Source organism: Crocodylus siamensis, chromosome 8 (genome assembly GCF_052110815.1).
Source record: "Crocodylus siamensis isolate JL-2025a chromosome 8, ASM5211081v1, whole genome shotgun sequence".
NCBI lineage: Eukaryota > Metazoa > Chordata > Crocodylia > Crocodylidae > Crocodylus > Crocodylus siamensis.
Genome location: NC_143402.1, coordinates 39753154 through 39778632, shown reverse-complemented (window position 1 = coordinate 39778632; position 25479 = coordinate 39753154). Strand labels below are relative to the sequence as shown.

At 47.3% G+C, this 25479-nt stretch overlaps 1 protein-coding gene across 1 annotated transcript; it reads right to left on the bottom strand.

The window, feature by feature from the left end:
* Nucleotides 1-1703: 1703 nt before the first annotated feature.
* On the bottom strand, nucleotides 1704-25451 carry NUP62CL (nucleoporin 62 C-terminal like). Its single transcript, XM_090060388.1, has 12 exons — nucleotides 25016-25451; nucleotides 23146-23537; nucleotides 20242-20352; nucleotides 19623-19763; nucleotides 16862-16957; nucleotides 15939-16050; nucleotides 15620-15764; nucleotides 13379-13428; nucleotides 13099-13233; nucleotides 12347-12458; nucleotides 10264-10330; nucleotides 1704-1922 (listed from the first exon to the last, which is right to left on the bottom strand). The coding sequence occupies exons 1-12, from the start codon at nucleotides 25321-25323 to the stop codon at nucleotides 1831-1833; spliced, it is 1761 nt and encodes a 586-aa protein (XP_089916514.1). The 5' UTR covers nucleotides 25324-25451; the 3' UTR covers nucleotides 1704-1830.
* Nucleotides 25452-25479: the final 28 nt, after the last annotated feature.

Genomic DNA, 25479 nt, shown 5'->3' with positions numbered 1-25479 from the left:
TTCTTCATCCAGCCTTTCAAAACTAAGGTATCTACCTTATTCCAGGACCCACTATGCAAGAAAATGGCATTTGTGTCTTGATGCAAGTCTCATACATCTTCAGTGTAAGGAAGTTACTGTATAAATTAGGATCAAGTTTCACTATCTGTATAATCAGTTTAAAGGGATGGAAGTTGTAGTCATGTTGGTCTAAGGACATAGGCAGACAAGGTTTTTTGGGTGAATCTGATATCTTATTAGACCAACTTAAATAGTTGGACAACAATTTTTAAGCAAGCTTTTAGGTTCAAAACCCCTTTGTCAGGCTAAGGAAGTTTCAGCAGTTGGTGCGTGCTCTTCCTGGATGGAATGAAAAGTAAAAAAGCCAGAGGCTGGGCTGGTATGCATATAAAGACAGGCAGTCAGTGACAATGTAGACTGAGGAGTCGAGTGAGAGAGAGGCTGGGTGGAGAAGGGGATAAATAGTGGAGAAGTACCTGGGAAGTCAGCTGTCAGGCAGGTTATAAAATGGGTCATAAATCCAATATCTATATTTAGCCCATGATTTTTCATCATGGAGGTTGATGAAGTGGAGTTCTGAAGTCCAGAGCAGCTTCCCACGTGCTGCTGGGCATGGGAGGAGCCCGGCTGGGTCAGCACCAGCCAGAAGTGGTGGCGGAGCCGTGTGCCACTCAGGACTGACTGGTGCAGGCAGGGGAAAAGCAGCTGAGCCACTGCTGCTCTGGCCAGGCTTGTCCCATCTCAAGTGGCACACGGCTCTGCCACTGCTTCTGCTGGCCAGTGCAGACGCAGCTGGGCTCCTCCCGTCCCCAGCAGCACCTGGGAAGCCAACTTCAGCTGCATGCCGCTTTTCCTGGCTAGTGCAGGCCTGGTTGGGTCCCTCCCATCCGGAGCAGCATGTGGCTGAAGCCAGCTTTCCAGGTGCTGCTGGGGATCGAGCAAGCCCAACTGGATCAGCACTGGCCAGCAGAAACGGTGGTGGAGCCTCCTCCCCTTGGGACCAGCTGGCATGGGTAGGGGGAAAGTTCTGAGGGAGGTCTGATACCCCTGAAACCCCACTGCTGGGGCAGGATGTTAGGGGGGGTCACAACCCCTTGCTACCTGGTAAGTTGTGCAAGGGGAGGGACTTCCAATGGCAAAGGTCAGGGTTCAGGACTTGCAGTTCTAAGATGGCAACCAGGGGTGGGGCGACTAAAGGGGCAGGGCTACCCATGCAGCCCTAGACAGCTTGCCAAAACTCATCAAGCGGCCCTCCACCTGAAATAATTGCCCACCCTGATATAACTAGTTATGACCGTTTCTATAGTGCTATTTTACCCCATTTTTGGCATCATATTTCAGGGGTAAAAGCATATGAAGCCAAAACCATAACACACATCAAGGTAATCCTCAGGAATGGCATATCCAGTTTAGGAACACATTGGGTTATTAGCACACCTACCTTTATCTCACATTTTGGAATAGTTCCTACAGGAAGATGATAACCCACCACTCTTTTGAACTGAGTATAATAGGGGATATTTGACATAAGTATATAAAAGGTCAGTCACTTGACTTCAAAGATTTTAAATCTTGTGACAACAGCAAACACAGAATAGATGCACAGGCTGCATGTACAAAGAACATAGAACTGGAGTGTAGATACTGCAAATTTCAATGTGATAGCCATTAAGACAGATACTATGAACTACTGGAGGTTTGGAATGGAAAGTACTTTATTGTAATAAAACAAGATGGTATCATAATATTCACTCTGACCCCCCAACCCCCACAAGTTTTTACATAATGATTAGCAGATGAATATTCCAGCAGGAAGTTTTCTTGAATCGCTCAATCAAAAGTGATCCGAAAACTGCGTTCCTGCTCCTTGCGGCGACTTTCACATACCTTTGTCACCTCCTCCACCTTCCTCTGGAGCAGGGCTGTGGGCAAAGACACATAGATGATCAACCTAGAAATGAACATCCCAAGATACAGCTCTGGGAAGCACAGGTATGCAGAGTGTCCCAGAAAGGGAATGAAGACTGAAGGTTAAGACAGGGTTCAGAAACAAGGCGGGGGGGAGGGGGGGGAAAGAGGAGATTTACTGTATATTTAAATGAGTGGTGCTCAGTCTTTTGGCTCTGCAGGCTGATGAGTGGTGCAGGGCCAGTCTGCATGCTGGGACTGCTCCCCACATTGCCCCTGCACACCAGCACAGGGCCCCACACCAGCCTGTGTGCCCAAGCATGACCCCATGTGCTAAATCTCTAGTCTGCAGGACTCCCCAAGGGGGCAGAATCTGGCAGCAGGGGAGCAGTGATACAGCAGCGATACTGCTCCCCTGCTGCCAAATTTTTGGACCTGTGGGGAGCCCTGCAGGCCAGATGACCAGGGGCCGGACCTGGCCCATGGGGCGCAGGTTGAGCCACCCGTTTTAAACCAGTTATGGTTTTTTTAATTACAGTTTTACTAAACTAACACCAAAGCCCTCTTGAGTATAAGCAGCTATAACAGCTCCGTAATTGGATAAATGCAGTTTTATTTTCAAGCAAAGATAACTCCATTCCCATCGCAAACTATAACCAGCTTTGAATTATGGTCTACCATGCAAGTTATAAACTAAAACACTAACTGCAAATGATTAACAGCTCCATATGCTGTAGGCATTACACTGAATGAGAAAAATCTTGGTGAAACGCTAAAGTGACTCCTAAAGAATTATTCTTTATCATAAGCTGCACAATGGAGCTGTAGTAGAGTGGAGATATTTTAGATCTATTTAAGTTCTATACCAAATGTCTAGGATATGGTAGTAGACTCTTCCCCAAAATACATTAAGCAGAATGACTAACATCTGTACTACATGTTTTATTCCCTTGTTCCGTCTTGTAAAAGAATAAATTGTGGGGGTTGCTTTATTTTTATATATAAATTAAATTGAATGCCAGCAGACATGCACATTATGTTTAGAATAGAAAGCAGAAAGGTTCATATTAATTCCTTGATTTTTGAAGGAGTCCGAGTTTGTTCCAGGATTAAACAAAACCCCAGAAAAGCTCTCCTGGGTACAAGTGAGCTTTCCGCTTGCAGATCACATGATCAGAAGTAGTACATGTATTAAAAGTACATGTAGTCACCATATTTTCAAGCATTGATAATTAGGCCAATTAAAATATGATTGTCCATATTCTACACAGGACTGTGCTCCACCACCAGCTATACCTACCACATCTGAACCTGCCTCCCCATTCTCCTCCCCAGCACCCCCCCCGCCCCAGTTCATTATTAATTAATCTCTTAATAAAATTAATTGTGGTACTTGCAAGAGAAGATGAGACAAAGGTTTTCTAGACTAGATCCAAGTTCTCTCTTAGTAAACAGCTGCCTTATCTTCAGGCACCAAGGTATACCTACTTTTCAGCAAATCTATTTAGAAAACAGCTGAAGATGCATTTATGGATCCAGCATCCAAGGCATTAGGAGCCTGCTGTGTGAATGTTCCAGGTTAATAACGCTGTGTCCACCCTGAGTTAATATAACCCTGCACTCTGGGCTAAAGTGACATAATTCTTAATCAGAAACTCCCTCAGACAAGTTGACAGAAGTACGAATATGATCGGTGTCCAGATGAGCTCACTGGCTTTTATAAAGTAGCCCTGAAGGCATTTTATGGAAATGAGATTTATGATATTGGGCATAGACTAAACCGCTTTACATTTTTAAAGTTAAGAAAAACATGCTTGAAGTGCTGCTTCTCCTGGCTCTACTAGTCAATTACTATTGAATGGAACAAGCCATTCTAGCTATGACAGAAAAGGGTTTGTTCTTTTGAAAGGTAACATGCAAGCGTAATTAATAACTCTTGCACTGAACAAACATTCTAGAAAAATAGCCCATTTCCCAATATCATTTGACCCTTCCCCATGTTCGAAGACTTTGCTCTAGCATACTGAAGCTATATGATTTACATTTTAAACTTGTCCAATCCCCAAAACAGATGCTAAACTGTTCAGTTCCAACTGGTCAATCAACACAATTATTTATGAAAAAAACAATGACCTTAAAATGGAAGACTGACACCCCTTTAATAACGATTTTCAAAGGACACAAATAATTCCTTTACACTAGATTGAAGTTTTTAATCTTTGAGGCTCGGGAGCAGAGTGGGTGCGTGTGTGTAGCCAGCACACATGGGCCCCGCCTCCCAAACTCACCAGCAGTGGAGGAGGTAGCAGTGGTGGCAACAGCAGCTGATCCAGGTAAGTGCAGGGGGCGGGGAAGGGAGCTGGAACAGCTGTAGAGGATCTGGAGGGGGCGGGGGCCCCCTAGACCCCTCTTAGCGGAGCCAGCAGGGAGCTGTGCTCCCGAGCCACGCACGGACATGGGAGCAGGCTGGAGCGGAGGCACTTCCCCATGGGGCGAGGGGACTCCTGGGGCTGTTCCCCAGGGGGTTTTGGGCTCTGGACACCCCCAGGAACCTGGTAACTGGGTAACCGGTACCGGCACCCAGGACTCTCCAGCAGGAGGGGCGGAGCAGCTGGCAAGACCAGGATGCCCTGACTGGCTGAGGGAGGGAGCGTGGGAAATTCAAACTGTGGCCCTTTAAAAGCCGCGGTTTTCCCGTGCCCTTGGCAGTTGGGGCTCAGGAGTAGAGTGGGTGCACATGTGCAGCCAGCACGTGTGGGCCCCCCATCTCAAACTCACTGGCAGCAAAGGAGGTAGCGGCAACACCATCTGATCCAGGTAAGTGCAGGGGGAGAAGGGAGCTGGCACAGTTGTAGAGGATCCAGAGGGAAGCCCCCCAGATCCATCTTATCTAAGCCAGCAGGAAGCCAGGGGCAACCCAGACTGCATCATGAAAGACTACAAGGCCTTGGGAGCCAAGCTCAAGGAGACAGAGTCACAGGTGGTATTCTCTTCTATTCTCCTGGTACGTAGACGCGGACAGCATCATGAGGCCTGCATCAATGAGGTCCACCGGAGGCTTTGGTGTTGGTGCCACCAGGGAGGCCTCTGGTTCCTGGACAACAACCTGCATTTCTGTGTAGGGGGCATGCTTGAGTGGGATGGGCTTCACCTCTCCCCTAAAGGCAAAAGGTGTCTTCTCTTCCAGGTTGGCTGATCTTGTATGATGTGCTTTAAACTAGCTTTGCCAGGGAATGGGGCCTCAGGAGGACACAAGGACACCTCCCAGCTAAGACAGGTGACGAGCACAAGAAGTTCCCAGGTACAGGTAAGTGACAAGGGTCCAGACAGTCCTAGGAATCGGGCGGAGGGGGTGGACAGGGACATGCACCAACAGGAGGCCTTAAATGCCTTTACACTAATGCTCAAAGTATGGGGAATAAGCAGGAGGAACTTGCCCTCTGGATAGCTAGTACAAACCCAGACAGTAGGGCTCACTGAAACCTGGTGGGATTCAACCCACGATTGGGTGGTAAACATTAGGGGCTACATACTATACAGCCAGGACAGAACAGGGAGGAAAGACCAGGGTGTGGCGCTTTACATCAAAGAGTAACACATATCCACAACTAACAGGATGGGGACAGAGGAGGGGCAAGCTGAAGTGCTCTGGGTCAGAATACAAGGGGGTCGTGGGGAAAGGACTTAATGGTGGGTGTCTACTACAGACCACCCAACCAGAGAGAACAGCTGGACCAGGAATTCTTGGGTCAGCTCATGGAGGCAGTTAAGTCAAGGGCTGTGGTCGCCATGAGTGATCTAAACTACCGGGACATTTGCTGGGAGGAGCAGTCAGCCAGGTCTGACCGTCCACGTAGGTTCCTAGCTAAGATACAGGACCTCCATCTAATCCAGGAGGTGCACAGTCCCACCAAGAGAAATGTCCTGTTAGACCCAGTCCTGGCCACAGGCGACGACCTGGTGAGGGGACTCCGGGTCCTCAACCACCTGGGTGATAGTGATCTTCGCCTACTAGAATTCACCATCCAGCACAGGGTGTCAAGGGCCTGCAGCAAGGCGGTAGCCCTTGACTTCAGGAGGGCCAACTTCAAAGAGTTGAAGAGATTGGTAGGAGAGGCACTGGGGTCCTGGAGGGTAGGGGAACTGGGTGTCCAAGACGAGTGGTTGTTCCTTAAGAAGACGATCCTCCGAGCCCAAGGGGTGACAGTCCCAATGTGAGTCAAAGTGGGCAAGAGTGCTCAAAAGTTCCCTTGGCTCACCAAAGGCATTCAGGAACATCTGAAAGCCAAAAAGGAGGCGTACATCCAGTGGAAGGTGGGGGTTATAACCAAAGAGGATTATACCTCCATAGCAAGAGTCTGTAGGGAGGCCGTTAGGAAGGCCAAGGCGGAGAAGGAACTAGGGCTAGCAACAAGGATCAAGGACAACAAAAAGTCCTTTTTTAAATATATAGGGAGTAAAAAGAAGGCACCAGGCAACGTGGGGCCCCTGCAGGATATGCTTGATAATCTGGTGGTTGCACCAGATGAAAAACAGACCTTTTTAACAAATTCTTTAACTCCATTTTTCTGAGCAGGGACCAAGACTCAGGACAGACTCTGCTAGGCCTAGGATAAGGGAGGACTGAGTTAGGGAACTTTTGGAGCGGCTGGATGTGTTCAAATCAGCAGGTCCAGACACTCTCCACCCTAGGGTACTAAGGGAATTGGCAGGGGTCATCGTGGGGCTCCTGGCACAGCTTTACGAGCACTCGTGGTGCTCTGGCCAGGTGCCAGAAGACTGGAAGAAGGCCAATGTGGTCCCCATCAAAAAAGGGAGGAGGGAGGACCTAGACAACTATAGGTCCGTTAGTCTTACTTCAGTCCTGGGGAAGCTGGGAGGGACCAGCAGGGGGGAGGATGCTCAAGGGCAACCAGCATGGGTTCATTAAGGGCAGGTCCTGTCAGACCAACCTGATAGCCTTCTTCGATCAGGTCACAAAATCATTGGATGCAGGTGTGAAGGTGGATGTGAAGTCCTTCTGGACTTCAGGAAGTCCTTTGACACTGTCTCCCACCATATTCTCATTAAAAAGCTTGGTGACTGCGGCACTGATGCCTACACAGTCAGATGGGTTGCAAATTGGCTAGGGGGATGCACCCAGAAAGTCATGGTGGATGGGTCATATTTGACCTGGAGGGAGGTGGGCAGTGGAGTCCCCCAGGACTTGGTCCTCAGGCCTTTACTGTTCAATTTCTTTATCAGTGACTTGGACAAGGGGGTGAGGATTCAGATTCACGCACGACACCAAGATTTGGGGCAAGGTGGGCACACTAAAAGGGAGGGACAGGGTACAACTGGACCTGGACAGGTTACAGGGGTGGGCAAGTATGAACAGAATGGGATTTAATACTGACAAGCGCAGAGTACTGCACTTGGGCAAGAAAAACAAGCAGCATACCCATAGGCTGGGGAATTCCCTTCTTGAAAGCACAGTGGCAGAAAGAGATCTTGGGGTCATTATCGATTCTAAAATGAACATGGGCCACCAACATGAGGTCATGGTCAGCAAGGCTAACCGCACCTTGTCAAGTATCCACAGATGCATCACAAGCAGGTCCAAGGAGGTGATCTTCTCCCTCTATGTGATACTGGTCAAGCCACAGCTAAAGTACTGTGTCCAGTTCTGGGCACTGCATTTCAGGAGGGATGAGGCCAGCATCAAGAAGTCCAGAGGAGGGCCACTTGCATGATTAGGGGGCAGCAGGGCAGGCCCTAGGAGGAGAGGCTAGGGGACCTGGGCCTGTTCAGCCTTCACAAGAGAAGGCTGAGAGGGGATCTAGTGGCCATCTATAAACTTACCGGGGGGACCAGAGGGGAATGGGTGAGACCCTGTTCCCCCGAGCGCCTCCCAGAGTAACAAGGAATAATGGCCACAAGTTGTTTAAGAGTAGGTTCAAACTAGACATCAGGAGGCACTACTTCACAGTCAGGGCAGCCAGGATCTGGAACCAGCTTCCATGGGAGGTGGTGCTGGCTCCTACCTTAGGGGTCTTTAAAAGGAGGCTTGATAACTACCTAGCTGGGGTCATATGAGCTTAACTTAGTAGGGGTCATATGAGCCCAGTATTCATTCCTGCCCAGGGAAGGGGGTCAGACTTGATGATCTGCTCAGGTCCCCTCCAACCCTACATCTATGAATCTATGAATGCCTTCTGTAACTGCAGTCACAAGGCTGATGTTACCAGAAATTATATGACCTCATGATGAAACACCTGGTATTGAAAGGAGACTAGAAGCCAAATACAGTCCTGGCATGAGCAGACTGTTCTATTCACATCAGTGACCCAATGTGAATTCACATCCCACTTGGGATAAATTTAATTGCCAGGTAAGAATGTCCAAAGCATTGCTGAAGTTGCCTGTGCAGCAATTCAGTCCTGGAGAAAGGTGCACCACTTTAGTCAATAAGGCCTCCTTGTGGTTAATTAGGTTCAGTTAAGAAAAACAAGCGAGCTAGAATATTTGGGACCCGGAATCAGAGATTAAGGCAGTGGTTCTCAACTCTTTCAGGCTCGAGGCACCCCTTAGAAAATGCCATCTTATTTCTTGACTACTGAAAAACAAAAACACACAATTTTTCTGTTGCAAAGGAGGTCAAAATGTTTTAATACTATGGTTTTAAGTGAAATCTCTGGGTTTAATCTTGTGGGTCATGTTTGCACATGTAACAGTGCTACCACCACTTGGCATAATGTGGCACTCTTGAAAGGATCACAAGGCACCACAGATTAGAACCCTTAATCTAGTGATTCTCAGACACAGGGAGAAAATTAGAAAAAATTATACCCAATATTTTAGCTGAGAGGTAATCCAAACCCTGTACACTTGAGCGCAATCTCCTTTTCCAATGCCAACAACAGCACCCGTTCAATATTCTCTTCAAATCACTACCATCATGCAACCTCTGCAGTAGCACCTAAAGAAGTTACTACACCTGAAGAGAAGGGATGTTTGCTTCTCAACAAGTTGGTTGAATTCAGTCGTCCACCAGCATGCTCACAAAATAGCTACCGAAGTAGGAAAGTCAATGAGGGAAGACCAAGAACATTAAAAAGGTCAGCGTTTGTGATCCCTGTAAAACAAGGATGTCAAATTCATCTGGCCCTCTGGGCTGGTTGAGTGGTGTGGGACCAGTCCATGAGCCAGATAAATGGCATAGGGCCAACCCATGGAGCCCTCTTCCTGCGCTGCATGCCAGACCCAGTGCAGGCAGCACAGGCTCTGGCTGCTAACCACACACAGTGCCTGTCCCAGCCAGTCCAGGACGTGCCACAGACAACACCTGCTCCAGTTGGTTTGGGATTCCAGGATCCACACTGCACATGGCACACATCCTGGGCCCTGCACATGAGGCTGGTCCAACATGCTGCATGTGGGTCCATTCCAAATCCAGGGACAGCACCAGGGGCTGGATAATAGGGCTCTGTGGCCCAGATTCAGACTGCACTCTGTATGTTTGATATCCCTGCTACAAACATTATCATAGGGCCGGGGTGTTAGGTATACAGCCTGTGGGCCAGATCCAACCTGTGGTGCCATTCAGTTTGACCTGCCGGGCTACCCAAAGTCTGGGATATGTTCCACTGCAGAATCTGTGGTCCCTAGACCCTGCTGAACTAGGCCAATCAGCGGCAAGTAAGTAAAGGCTGTCTGATGTAGCTCTCAGTTACCCTGCAGCTGCCCAGCTCCATTGCTGCCATATTGCCTTTCCACCCCCAACTCCTCCACCACTGCTCCTAGACCCCTGCCAACAGACCTGCCTGCCTCAGTCTGGATCCAGCCCAGGGCTTGCAACATGTCTGACACCTCTGTAATAGAGGATGGGTTAGTTCTGGAAAATCATGTGTTTGGTTTCAGTTTCATGAATAAAGAAACATTAGAAACAAAAGGTCTTTGACCATTTTTCCCTCCCCCAACATATTTAACTGTTGCCCAGGAATGTCTGGGTCTATGGACTTTTAAAAATGGAGAACAAGAAAGGGAAGAGACTCCAAATGGGGATATACTGGGCACATGGGGAAAAGACTCCTTTATGTATATGTATGAAATAATCCACGTTCACAGAAACTAGACACACATATAACTGCACTTAAGATGTTTACCTCTGTGACAAGTGAATTGTTCTGATCAATCCATTATCAGAGCCAGTCATGTTTAGAAAGTCACTCTAACTTCATTCAACAGTGAACAAAGAGATCAGTAAGAAGCTTCCCCTCATTCAAGCCATCCAATTCTTCTTCCTAAATTTAGTTTAAACCTGATAGTTTGCCCAGTTTGCTTCTTCAATCCAAAACACTTTAACAAGGTTCTTACCTGAGTTCTGGTCAATCCACTGCAATGAATCCATATGTGCATTTAAAATTTTGCAGATCTGCTGGAGCTAAAGAAAAAAAGACCAGAAATTTTAAATATGAATTATTCCATTAGGGAAAGTGGAAATGAAAAGTAGTGAGGAAAGTATCAGCTGGAAGCCAAACCAGCCTGATCCCAAAGATTCAATGACCCAACAATGGCTAAACTGTACAGAGTGGTAGTGGTGCACCGATAAAGATTTTCTTGGCTAATACCAAAGGCCAATTATTAACCAGCCATGTTGACCAATACCAATCCGACAGCTGATTTAAAAGTAATGTAGCCAGGCAGCGTGCAGAGCAGCATCCAGCCAGTAAGTCTGTGGGGAGGAAACAGCATAGGGGAGGGAAGGGGCATAGGGTGGCAGATTGAGGGCCCCATGGTGAGGGAGGAAATAGAGCTAAGACAGGGGCGGGCACTGCCCAGCCGGGCATGGGGTAGTCACACAGGTGGCTTGTCTGGGGACCGGTTTCCCACCATGTGTGCACCCCCAGGGGAGGCATGGAGGGCATGTGCCTCCCAGATTTGTGGGCAGGGCAAGGGCAGGCTTCCCGCTGCAGGCTCAAGGCCAGGGGCTACATGAGTCTCTTCCGGTGGGGGAGCTGGGCCCGAGCTGCACTGGGAGAGGTGGTACAGGGTAGCTATGGGAAATTCTGGGGTGGCTACAGCCCACCCCACAGCCACTCCTCCCAGCACTGCTGCCACCTGCCCCACCCCCACCCACCCCAAGCACAGCCTAGCCCCGTCCACAGGGGAAGAGGCTGGTGCAGCTCCTAGCCCCAAGCTTGAAGTGGGCAGCCTACCCTCACCCAATACACAAATCCAGGGGGGCACATGCCCCACCCCATGCCTTGCCTGGGGTGCATGCAGCAGCAGGGAGCCACCCCCCGGAGGAACCACCTGCAGGTCTGCTCCATGCCCTATCCTGGGATTCATTCACCACCCCAGCTGTGCAGGACCTTCCCCTGCTCCTCCCTCACCATGGAGGCATCGATTCCACCCCTCCCCCAGCTTCCCTTCTTGATGCCCCTTCCCCTCCACAGATCTACTGGCTAGAAGCTGCTCTCCAAGCTACCCAGATGCATGCATGCTCTGGCTGTGCACATACACGTGGCATTTAAATCAGTGATATTACTGGATACCCCCCAAAAAAAGCTGACTGCTGATGTATCAATTTATCAGTGCCAATCCAATATGGGCCAATATCAGTGCACCTCTACAGAGTAGAACATTGTTAGTCATATGACTTAAGTAGAGCTGATCTAAAAGCATCGTATATAGCTTTTCAGAGGGCCTTTTAAAAATGCTCTTGCAGCCTAGGCTTCCTTGAAATCAGAGGTGAGGTGCATGATAAAAAACAAGAACTTAGTCTTGAGGTACACTATGCAGCTTTTAGTGAAGGGGAAGTTCTTCACTAAGAAACTTACAGGCAAGTAATTAAGATCTGTAGGTTATGACAGAAGCAAAAACCAGAAAAATAGCAGGTGTACATGGAACAAAGAACAGCTCAGATCTGTCACAAACACTACAATAGATCGGGGAGGGGGAGGAGGAGTCACAGAGATGCTACCTATGTAAGCATCTCTTACATATATTTGCCATTATTCTTAGTCAAGAAGTGGCCTGCTCTCCTTGGGGCACTGAGTAGCATATAGAGAGGATACTATCCAAAGTTCATGCCTCAAATTTGATAGCTTTCATCATAAATACAGTCTGGTGGGAAACATACCCCTGAATTTAGCATTCTTTTGTAAAAAGATAGTCCTATTTGTCAGCTGAGTTATAAGGAAGTTTTGCATTCTGCTGATAGCATTTATAATCTCAAAACGATCAGAATGAAGCATAAGAACGTCACATTAGAATGGAGTTTGACCACCAGAAGAGAACTCTACAGGAAAGTTGCAAAGTTCTCTTTAAATCTTAAAGAAACTGAGACAAAAAGTATCCAAAAAACACAAAACTTAAATCGATGTATGCATATCTGAAGTATTCCAAGCAGCTTCTTTCCCACCACCTAAATGCATCAATCAAAGCTTATACTCACTGGGTCGCTTGTGTCAGCAGGGCCCCCAGAGGTGTTCAGGTGCTCAATGATGTCTTTAAGATCTTGTGCCATGCGCTTCAACTGGGCATCTATGTTTTCTGCCAATTTATAGCTGCAACACACACACAAGATGGAGGTCACAAGGTTCAAATAAGTCTCATATCACCAGTCAGTTCCCAAAGTATCAATGCATTCACTGCAGGGAATCAGAATTAAATATCCAGGATCCCCCTCAGTAAGGATATACCAGGTACATGGAGGCAACACTGGAAGAAGTATTTTGCCATACAAGTATTAGTTTAGGAGTAGGAAAAGTGAAAGACACTAGGATCATAGATATTCTGGGGGCTTTTTTGACTATTAATGCCAGAGAATGTTTACCCTCACCTCCCATGCAAGTCAAGACCATCTTCAAGAAAAGTGGTATCAATTTCACCAGCCTATTTAAATCTCTAACATTATGCTGCATTCCAGATTCAGTCTTCCTATTCATGAATGTTAATATATCAGCTCAGCCCCAATACAAACAGGATCATAGAATTGTAGAAGTAGGGTCGGAAGGGACCTTATAGATCTTGAAGTCCCACCGCCTGCCAGGGCAGGAGAAAAAAAAAAAAACTGGGCTCAAGTGATCCCAGCTAGGTAGGCATCAAGCTTCCTCTTAAAGACCCCCAGGGTAGGAGCCAGCACCACTTCCCTTGGAAGTTGGTTCCAGATCCTAGCCGCCCTAACTTTAAGGATCTTTTCCTTACGTTCTTTCCCGCTCCTCATCTGCATGCTGCAAGTAGATAGTCCCACTCTGTTCTTTCACAGACTCCTCCAGTGGGGTCAGCAAGTCTTCCAGCTCCTTCTGTTGTGACAGAATGAAGTCTAGCTCCTGATCCAACCTGCAAAACCAAGGATATACAACTGAGCTAATGAAAGCAATTTATAGGCTATAAACTCTATGGCACCAAGAGAAGGCTGCAGGGAGATGGACCTCAGAACAAACCCAACAAAAAGACAACTCTAAGCAGCCACTGGGCCTCTTACCTCTTCTGATCCAGTTTCACTTTCTCCACTTCTCTGTGTAATGAAGTGATCTAGAAACAGGCAGGAATAGGTAATAGTTAAAAAGTGTTATCTAGATCAAGAATTGTCTGTTGTCCTGTAGGGACAGAAGTGGAAGAAGTAGCAAAAACAAAACATCAAAAATGTATACATTTCATGTCTGCAGATACAAATGTTTCTAGAAAACAAGAAGAACCATCAGCAAAGGCTAAAAGAACTTTAGTATGAGAATTCTTTTAAGCCAGATAATTGTCTACCACACTTACTGAGTTTTGGCAAGCTGTCAATAGCCACATGGGTAGCCCTGCCTCTTGACAGGTGCCCACCCCCTGCTCACCATCTTGACCCCGGAATTCCCACCCCCTAACCTCTGACCTTTACCACCAGAAGTCCCTCCCTTTGTCCCTGGAAGTACTCCTTTCAGGAAGAGTATTTCCCCATCTTAGGGGGAGTGGGAAGGGAAAAAAAAAAGTTACATACTAAAAATCAAACACCCATATATTTTAATTTAAAATTTTAAAAACATATTTTTGTCCTGATTTGTGTGCATTAGTGATGTATATTAAGGCTGTGTGAAGCTTTGGTCCCCGATTCGATTCAGTGGAGATTCAGCCCAATTTGGTGGCCAAATCTCCAAACCTAAATCGAATCAAGGGACCTTTTAATCTCCCCAAATTGTAATGGACCTGGTAAGGTTTAGCGATTCAGACGCAGAGACAGTTTTAAATGTTTTTTCTACATACCTCTAGGTAGCAGGGGCTCGCAAGTGCTGCGATGCTGGGGCGCACAGTGTCCCACAGAAGCACGGGGGCTCCTCACTGCGCTCAGCAGCAGACTTGGAAGTGGAACAGAAGCACTAGTGGTTCACTTCCAGGTCTGCCAGGTAGCATGCTGTGCTCCCCCCAGCATGGTGACTGGTGCCTCCTGGATTGGGGGGGACCCCCAAGGTCCTCCTGAGGCCGATAGCCGAGCCAGGGGAGTGCAAAGGGGGGCCCCCAGTGCACTCCCCGGTGGACCCGGAAGTGGACTACTTCCACTCCACTTCTGGGTTCGCCGCTGAGCACGTGGGCTCCCCTCCTCGTGCTCTTATGGGATACTCCATCCGCCCCAGCATTGCAGTGATCACGAGCCATGCCTGCTACCTCAAAGTATGTAGAAAAAACTTTTAAAGCTGTATCTATGCCCGAATCACTGATTCTCTGAATCAGCATCAAAAATCTTCAAATTCAGATTTGGCCGAATCGAATGATCCGAATTAATGAATCAAATCACTGTCCCCGATTTGGGCTGAATCTGAATCGAATAGGGCTTGTTTTGCACACCCCTAGTATATATGCATAAGTGTTTGCATATGGGGGTTTGTGGGGATGGGTGCGTGGGGGGTATGGAAGCATGTAGTCCAGAGTGGCTGGCGGGTAGGCAGGAAAGTGGGAGAAGCAGTTGAGGGGGGGTGTTCCCAACCAGTGGGGGGTGGTCTATGGAGCCAGGCCAACCCCCCGCTCACCTCCCTGCTGGTGCAGCCCAGCCCAGCTCAGCTCCAGAGGCCCCTGCCAGCCCGTGCCCTGCTGGCCCCAGGACACTGGCACAGGCCCCGCGCTCCCACATGCTTCCACTTCTCCTGCCCCCACCTTCCCACCTGCTCCCCGCTACACAGCCAGACCATGGGGCTCAGGAAAAGCTGGTGTAGCCCCGAGGACTGGAGTAATCCCTGTGGTCCTCCCCCAACTCCCTCCCCCACTTCTTACCTGAATTTCACGTGCCAGTGCAGCCACGAACAGCCCCACAGTCCTAGGCCTGCTGTGGGGGTGGGCCAGGCGAGGCCTACTACTGCAGAAGCCTACTGGAGCTTCCCTAGTCATCTTTGACAGGAGCCAGAGGCAGATAAATATTAATTTGATAAATTTTTTAGAGGCCCTGCAGACCAAATAGAATGGCTTGGTGGGCCAGATCCAGCCCACAGGCTGTATTTTGCCTACCACTGGTCTATAATCTGGGCATCTTAATCACCAGGGTGCATATTTTTAAAGTTGTTTAGAGGCCTAAAGATGCAGATAGGCACCTAGAGGGATTTTCAAGAGCACTTATGACCATATCTCCCATATACTTCCATGATATTTTTGTTTCTGAAACTCCTACTAGAAAACTGTCTACATCTACTGGTATCTAAATAACTTTAAAAAATCTGGCACTGTATGAAAATAAATTGGTAAGATGTCATCTCACCTTTTCACCATTCTCTATCAGTGTCCGATCCCAGGCATTGACTTGTGTGGCCTGCTGAAGAAAGTGCTTCTCTTGGTCCTCCAGTTCTAGACTCCATTTGTTAATTAAACTCTCAAGCTGGGCATATGTCATCACTGGGGGAGTGCTAGGAGGAAGGAAAATAAAAGCTGAAATGGCATGGAACACTACTAGAGTGTCTGGAAGAGACTAGTCTGCTTCCTCTACTCCAACACAAGAACTACATCATGAACTTGAATGTTCACCTTCAAGTGTCTGCTGCTGAACTGAGACATTAAATCAAGTAGCTAAATGGACTCACCTGGTGGTTGTGGTAGTTACAGCAGCAGTAGAAGTCACAGCACCAATGGTACCAGTGGTGGTCAATGGTTTAAGATTCAAAGCAAAGCCAAGGCTAGGGGCAGAAGTGGTACCTGGAAGGAAAGACTCAGTGGAACACTGCACAGAAGAGGAGGGGAAAGCAAGGACAGCTGTGATACTGTGAACTGAGCATAGATTTGGAACTTGAGATGCATGTTTTATTCACACTTTTGACCTGGACTCAGATCTCAGAGAATTTATATCACTTAATTTCTTCCATTTGTATGATATGGACAAGTAATATCCACAACTGAAACACCGTGAGCTCTCTACAAAGTTCTACCTGTATACACACACATATTTATTTCCCTATGTTATACAGAAACAATATGGTCATTTTAAAAGTTGGCCCTGTCTATAACTCAATCCCACATTTTAGATTTAACTTTAGCGAAAACTGTTTTTCCTGAAAATACAGAGCAGGACTTCTCCACTGATAGGGAAAAACTCAGAAATAGAACATGATCCAGCAGCCGAAGACATACCAGAATCCTGCATTCCCTAAACTGCAGGACAGGGATTGATCATCTTGCTCTCTTTCTATTCCATTTCCACTCTATCTGGTCATTCCAAACCAAGTCTACTGTAGCTCCCAGTCTTCTTCCTTTACATACATTTAAGAAAATTTTCCATGCAGGCGAACAAAAAGGTTACACAGTTTGTTCCACAGGTCTTACAGCACTGCTACACCTACAGTGTACCACGTGAATCACAGCAAGAAACAATGGCTTGTTTTCAGAGCTTCAAGGAAGGAAGACTGAAGCACGGGAGCTCAGGATGATTCAATCACCATGTCCCTTGAGTACCAAGCCTTTACTCTATGCTCTTCCTCCCACCCCATTCACTTGCAGAGCGAGTACTTACTTGTGGTTGAGCCAGCTGCAGAAGCTGTTGTTCCAGGAACCTTTAAACCAAATCCAAGAGTCCCAGGAGTGGATGTTCCAGTCGAGGTGGCACCAACTGCAATCAAAAGAGAACATAAAATTCCTGAATGACTCACTAAACCAGGGTTCCCTTCCGAAAGTTGATCTTGCTTTGCCCACAGACCCAAACTTTTATTTCTATTGGCAAGGTACTGAGGGAATATCCGGGCACTGATGGCATCTTACGAAGGTTGAAAACCACGAAGGCTTAAAACCATAGACACTGTGGACTTCAGAACAGTTTTAAAGAGATGTTATCAATTCACTTGCCAGGCTACTAACAATTTCTGTTTGGCTAAATGCTGAACTGTCCAAACTGGAAGACAGGTGAAAGGACTCAGACCCAGGATTGAAGGCTGTCTGGGAACAGTCTTGACAGGCTGATGTCTCAGAAGTTACATAAATTTTTTGAGATCTCTCCAAGAGTCTATCTGGTTGGGCAATACAATTTGACAGACTGATAAAAATGCAGCGTAATATCACATGCAAGACTTTTCACCCCAGGTGTATGATGAAAGCATAAAACTTACAGAAGTGCTTTAATAGAGGATGCAAAAAATGTCTGAAGGTCATTTAGGAATTCAGTGAAAAAGTCGACTAAGGAGCTGGGGAGTACAGTTAACTATGAAAGAAGACAGTACATGCCTGTTCAGTGTGAATGTCAAAAAAAAAAGCAGCTTTACCACTTGAAAGCAGTGGTTGAACACGAGTTAAACCATGGAAATGACCAGTGGATCAAATACAACCTCAGAAGACATTGTTAATAACCTTCATGATTATACATTCTAGCAGTTCTTCTAGGTATGAAGATATGAAGCCAAATGAATGTGTTAGAATTCCATTAATTTCAGCAGAATTAGATTAGCTCCCCTTTTTCGGTGCAAAACAAACTCCATAAACACTGGATACTGCAACATACATTATAGGTTTGATTGGCGCAATCCAGCTAGGCTGCACTCCTCCGAATTTTAAGATTAAGGATCTGAAAATAACTGCCCACCATCTTCCAGTGGAAATAAGCTACTTTTAAGAAAAAGAACCCAAGACTCCTGTGGACACTGACTTGGACTAAGGAAACAGTGTTGACAAAAAGTAAATATTTATCTTTATGTATATTTTAGGGGATTAGATACATCTTTAACTATCAAATCTGTTATTTGATCAGTTGGATCCATTAAGAGAGTTAAAAAAGAAACAGCCAATTACTTTTTCTTACTTCACCTGGTTTACTTGGGTGCGCATTTCTGGCAAGCTACACTGCTTCTCCCTTACGAAGGAACAGATAGCACAGGGAATAGAAAGCAGAGCAGCAGATTGATTAAGGGAGGGGGATCAGAGGGACACTCTGGCAAGCATACCAGAAATTAGTCATCTCCAAGACTGGCCCCCCACTGAGCTACTTTAACAGCAAATGCCACTTCTTTGGTGAAAATACTAACTGCACCACTACTCAAGTAATTTAGCATAATTACAACTGTTTCCAGATGGATGACTGCTGTATTTTTATGGGGTAGAAAACTCAGAGAATGACTGATACATCGGGTGAAATTAGGATCATTTCTTTACGAAAGCAGAAGCGATCAGTATTTACTTGCAAGAAAGAATGTTGCAGTAGCATATGTGCAACTACTGTTGGAGGAGTTGAGCACTTACATCGTGTGAAAACTTGAAGAATATGAAGGCCTGATCCAAAGATTAAATCACAATTGTTTAAGACAATAACACAGTCAGTTGGTTATTATCTATGAACTATGCAACTGCTAATGAGCCACTGGAAAGGGCAATATGGTGACAATATCAGGGCAGGAAAGAGGTCAGGGGGCAGACAAACAAATGGGGGAGGAATCAGACACCACTCACACACATTGCATCTGTGTATTATGCACCCCACATGTAACACTAAAAAGGGACTTTGCCCTTGAGTAGGAAGAGATGAACCACCTAGTATTAAAGATGAAAATGACTGTAGACCATAATATACAATTCCCCTCCTTCAGTGGCTAACGCTGTTGCTGCAAACAGAGACTGCCAGCCTGCTTTCTCATCATGCACTTGCAAAAATAATATGGGAACTATATGCTAGGGGCATGTGTAGATGAAACGGGAGCCCTAAATTGAAGCACTGGGTTTTTAAAAACACCGCTTCAATTTAGGGCCCTTTAAACCCCAATGTCATGCACACACCCAAACTCACCTGCCTCTCCAGTGGCAGGGAGGGGAGGGCGAGCTGCCAGTGGGCAGAATTGTCCCTGGGCTGCAGGGGGGAGGGGACATAGTGCTTCCTGCAGTGGCAGCCCCCCACCAGGCGGCACCCGCCCACAGGCAACCTGGCTTGGGCAGTCCTGGGGGGCACTGTAGCCGCAGAGGGAAGCACCAGGTCCCAGCACAGCTCAGGCAGGCTCCAGGGAAAATAGGTGGAGCCTGCCTTCCCAAGCTGCTGTTAGGCTGCCTGCAGAGCTCCTGAGCTGCAGAGACGGATGCTTCACTTTGCAGCTATAGGGCAGTTTTAGTTTGCTGCACCTCAAGTCTTTTAAAGCGCATTACGCTGCCAAATCTGCTACAGCTGGAATTACTGCACAATACACCGCCAACGTGTGCAAACACCAACACCATTAAAGCAGTGGAAAAACTTTTAACCTGTTTTAAAAAGTGCCATGCACACATGCCCCTTGTTTTATCTACATATGGCCTAGAGCACTTACGTGAAAGGCCTGTAGCCGCAGAGGAAGCTGGTGCTGAAGAACTTGCTATGGAAGCAAACAATATAGACCCAGATGAACCAAGGAGGGAAGCCGGGGTGGTGGTGGTGGTGGCAATCGGGGCTGTGGATGTTGCAGTCAAGCCTGGAAATAGAAAATATCCACAGATCCTTCTCTGGGACCCCAAAACACAGTAAACACAATAGATAATAGAGCTATTCTTTGATAATTTTTCCCCTATTCATCTGCACCACTCCCCACTTTGTTGAGGCAGTAGGCCCCTCCACTCCTGTCTTCTCCAAGAGCTTTCCATTCTTTGAATTCAATTTTCCATCTTAGCAAATGCAGCTCTTCAATTTCTCACCTCCTCCTCTTTTATATTACCCAAGAATCGTAGAATGCAGTTTTGCATAGAAAATTAACTAAGAGGGACTTGGAGAATTTTCACTGCCTTCATGTATCTGTACAAATTCACAGGAATAAAATACAATATATTCTCCCTCCCCCTTCTCTAATTCATCTTCCTCAGGCTATTTCAAGAAAGAGAATTATTTCAAAGAGAGTATTAAGGCCCCATCACTATGAACCACCTTTCAAGTACCATAAATTTATCACTTCTTACCTCCAGGTTTGGCTCCAAAAGATAGAGTGGGTCCTTGGCTAGTACTAGGAACCAATGTTCCTGTGGGTGCAGAAGTGGCTGGTGTTGATGTTGGCATTCCAAAATTTAAACCTGGATTAAGAAATATTGTAAATACAATGAAAGAAAAACAAGCATGTGGTTCAAGAAGAGACACTGACATACCTATAGCTGCAGAAAAAGATTAAACAACAGTCAATCAGCATAACTGAAAACCTCTCTCATCAGGTTAACACCGTTTTCTTTTTAATGAAACTGGATCCTGCACTGTCAGCACACTAACTAGATCCAATAAGGACCTTCAGGCTATGAAAAAGTAGGATTTACTGTGAAAGACTCCACCTGAAACCCACTCCCAACTCCAAGGGAACAGATTTCCTCCCCTTAGTTCCCAAAAAGCCAGTGCAATTTTCCACTAATATTTCAGAATCAGACCTTTTGCTGCAACTTTTTCCCCTGTCCAAGGTTCTGAAACAGAGTAATGACCTGTAAAGCCTTCAAGACCCTAGCACAGAGTTTGCTGAAGGATTAATAACTTAGGGTGTGTTTATATATGTTCCAGGAGTTGGAGGGGTAGGGGCTTTAATTAGAGTGGCTCCAAGAACACTAGATAAATGAGCTTTAGATAAAGTGCCCCTAGTGCCATTCTGAAGCATAGGGATGCTGATATACAACATATGGAGGCTGGATGGAGTGCAGCAATTACCATGTTCCAGCAGTCTCAACTGAGTCTACTCTTACACGCTGTAATTATAGCACACTGCAGCAGTCTCCAGGCTCGTGTACAGGCACCCTTAAAGTCTTTCACTCACCTACAGAGCATCTTTCTCAAAACGCACCCCCCCCCCGATTTTAGAAATGTAACAAATTTCAAACCTATTACTTCCACTCAGAAAAGGGCAGAATTATTTCAGCCCCCAAAATCCAGATCCAGATCCAGATCCAGATGTTAAAGCAGGGGTGGGCAAAACACAGCCCACAGGCTGCAACTGGCCTGCCATTCTATCCAGTCTGTGTGGCACCTAAGAAGTTTAGAAAATTAGTATTATCTGCTATTGGCTGCTGTCAAAGATGACAGATACTAGGGGCAGAACCCATTGGAAGCTGGCAGGAGTCAGGAAGAAGGCCAACCTGACACTGCCATACCCGTAGCCCCCTCCCACCTCTGCCCCCCAAGTGGAAGGCTCTGCCTGCAGCCGCTTTCTCTGCAGGCAGCTGCTCTAGCACCACGTGCCCCCGGCTGCATCGCATCGCTGGAACCACACTGGCACCCTGGGGCCCGGAGCAGGAGGGATGTGCGTGTCTGTGCAATATGACAGAGAGATTTGCGGTGGGCAAAGCACGCACAGTGTGTGTCTGTGAGCAAAGTATACTGTGTGTGTGCACACACGGATGTGTATGCACATGCAATAAGGAGGGAGAGCGTGTTTGTGTTCATAGGGTGATTTCCACAAGCACACCCCACCATACACATGCACCCACATCCCCTCTCGAACTGCCATACATGCAGACCCTCACACAGCCAAGCCACCCACCCCCCCACACACCCCATACCCACTCACACCCCACATATCCACACACACACCCACATGCTCCCTAACCCCACACGCACACCTACAAACTACCCCATACACACCTATACCCAACCCCACCATACTCCCACCCCACCACAGTATAAAGAGTAAGACTTCATTTTAAGCTGTTATATACACTCACCTCTGTGTACACTACACAAATGCATGTGAACCAGGACAAAAGTCTATTTTTAAATAGTATTAATGAATGTTTTAGATGTTCGCTTTTTAGAATCTAATCTGGTGTTTTTCTGGTTCTGAGATGGCCAAACCCCCTGCTGAAAGGAGTACTTTCACAGGCAAAGGGAGGGGCTTCTGGTGGCAAAGGTTCCAGTCTCAAGATGATGACCAGGGGGTGAGGCACCTGTCAAGGGGTATGGCTACCCATGCGGCCCTCAGTAGCTTGCCAAAACTCAGTAAGCGCCCTCCATCCAAAATAACCGCCTGCCCCTGACTTAAGAGGTAGTTCTAACAAGTATCATTCAGTTGTAAGTCACCATACAGTGGTTTTCAAATCTTTTCAACACAGGTTTGGAACTGTAAATATTAAGACCTACACGGTTTTCTTAAAGATCTCACTGTCATCTTGGCAGTCTTCTTCTTTCTCCTCCAGAAATAGCACTTATTTTTACACCATTGCCTCTGTCCCATGAGATGCTTACAAAAGATGCAAGTTTGTCAGTGGTCCAGAACTTAAAGGATTAGACAGCAGGCCCCTTCAACACAGCATTCATTCAAGTACTGTGAAAATTATTCTGGTAAAACTGCTGTTCAAAGAAGTGATTCTCCATATAAAAACACACACATAGAGCTGCCTTTGTTAGCCAGGCCAAACAAGCTGGGCCACAAGCTGGTTTGGTTCACTTAAACGTAGTAAGCATATATGTACAAGTGTATGATTGCTTATTATGGCAGTCTGAAGAAACAAGTGGATACAGATATGCCTCCCAAGGTCCTGATGTGTGGGTTTTTCCTTTTGACTGATCGAGGAAAACACAGCATACGACAGACCCTTGACTACATTTGTTACTGTTGGGATTTAGTTCCCATTCTTGACCCATAAAAATGGGATTGTGAATACCACATGAGAAAATGTTACTGATAACTGGAGATATGAGGTGGACAAGTGCTGGAAAACACTCACTTGTGGACAGGTTCTATTTCATGTCAAACTGATGCAGCATTATCTACCAACCAGCTATAAATTTACTAGAACTTTTAATGGTTAGCTACCAGCATGGTTACTTCAATTCTGGTGAACACAAGGGCCATAACATGACTCAGGTTACCCAATCACAATCTAAAAACTCACCTGCAGACTGTACTCCAAGGGTGAAGGCAGTCACTGGCTGTGTGGTAGCTGCTGTGGTTGCTGCAGTGCTGGCAGCAGCTGGGATTGCTCCAAAGCTTAACCCTGCAGGCATGGCTTGCTGTGTTGTGCTTCCCATAGGGCCAATACTGAAGTTGGGGGCACCAGTTTGGGTTACTCCCCCAGTGGAAAAGTTGAAACCTCCAGTTGACCCAGAGTGGGTTGTAGTAGTGGTGGTAGCAGCAGTAGTACAGCCAAAAACAAACCCAGAAGGAGTTGCTGCCTGACTAGATGGTGCACTGCTTGGTACGGAGCTACCAAGTCCAAAGCCACCTGTAATTCCTGTAGTCTGAGTTGTACCACTACTTCCCAAGTTTAACTTTGGTGCATTTCCCCTAGATGGAAAAAAACATTGAGGTGAACTAATTTATGACCCATAGCCAAGTTTGCTACCAAAGGGCAGTTTTGTTTTCTTTTAAGGCCTACGATATGCTGAGATAGACATTTTAGATAAGCAGAGTCTCATGAGGATCAGCTTTGCATCAGATTTCTCTCTCTAGTTGACTGTAGCCCAAGTTTGACACGTGCTAAAATGCAATTCCTGCCATAACCTCTTCTGTCACCTCCACTTACCTTGATGTTCTTTTAATTACCCACTTTCCAGTCAAGGAACTTTTCATACTACCTTTATGCTTGAAACAACTTCCTTGCTCTTGCATGCTGCAGATCCTCCCCATCCCTCTTCCTCTAAATTCCCACAAGGCTATCCTTTCAGGTGGCTTTTCAATGGTAGTCTCCACTCAGGCCTTCCTTCCACCAGTACAATTCCTAGTACTGTCAACAGGAAGTTGGCAAAACTAGCCCAATTCTTGTTGCCTTCACTCTGCTTCTATCAACATTGACCAAGAAATGTTACTGGAAAGAAAACTTTCCCAGGACTGGGTACTAGACTAGATTCTACAATAGGACTCCCAAACCCACAATCACTACCCAAAAAATAGGCCTACCACCTGCTGACAGGGGCTGAATGGTCTCCCTCACGCTGAAAAAAAGATTAACAATCCAGATACTGTTCTCAACAGGAAAGATATTTATGAGGGGTTTTCTTATTTTTTGGAAGGGGGGTTGTTAAGAAACCCCACCTCCCCTCCCTGCTCACTTGAAAAGGGAGAATCCTCAGTGAGTTTACTTCAAGCCCTGGGCGAAAGTATCAAAAGAAAATAGTGTACATGTAACACATTTCCCAGTAGAATAACATCTGGGATGGGCCATAACTCTCCACAAGGTCAAGTTGTTTGGACAAAGGGTGAAAGAAGCCTCTCCAACTGCTCTCAGGAAATACCATGCTGATTTGGGGTCAGGAAGGAATTTTGTTTGCCCCATGGTCAGATGGGTGTGGACTGCGGAGTTTTTGCCTTCCCCTGTAGAGGGTGGGGGGCATGGCCCTCTAACAGAGCACATACTGACAACATTTCATAGAAGCAGGATGTTACAGGCTCTGCTTCCCTGCTTTGCCCATGGCAGATTCAACTGTTAGGTCTGTGCCATGTCAGGGTTGAGAACAGCCCTGTGTAATTTAGACTGCAGCTGTATGGGGTGGTTTGGACAAGGATGACCCTGCCTCACACAAAGGCCAAACTGGATGTGACCCTGGGAGGTCACTTCCGGCCACACTGCTCTACGGTGGTACAATTCTCTGGCTGTCGCCTGCAGATCCGCATGTGCGGGACTGCCTACCTCTCCTCCACTGTCTTCCATTGAAAACTTCTTGTAAGGGCCCAATGTGGCCCTAGCCGCACAGGAAGGTTTTCCTTTGAAACCCCAACACCCCCTCCGCTCCCGGGGCCCAGGTGACGCCGCGCTCCCCTCTTACCCCAGCGAGAAGACGTTCCCCGCGGGGGCAGGCGTGGGCGTGGCCGTGGCCGGCGCCCCGAAGCTGAAGCCGGCGGTCGGCGCGGAGGTGGCCGGGGTGGGCAGGGAGAAGAGCCCCGCGGACTGTGCGCCGGCCGGCGCCGGGGTCGGGATCCCAAAGCTGAAGCCGGTCCCGGGGCCGGGGGCCGAAAAGGAAAACCCGGCGGGGGCGGGAGCGGCGGGCGTAGCGGTGCTGGCGGCCGTCGGCTTGGGGGCGCCGAAGCTGAAGCCGCCGCCCGGCGCGCTCGACCCGAAGTTGAACTGACTCATGGCAGCTCCCGCCGGGGGAGGGGGGTCACGGTACTCGCCGGGATCGCCCTCGAACAGGCCCGACTCACGCCACCGAACAGCCCGCGCGCCTCAGTGACGCAGTGACGTGCCACACGCCGACGTACAGCCCGCCTCCATCACGCCTGCGCACGTGAC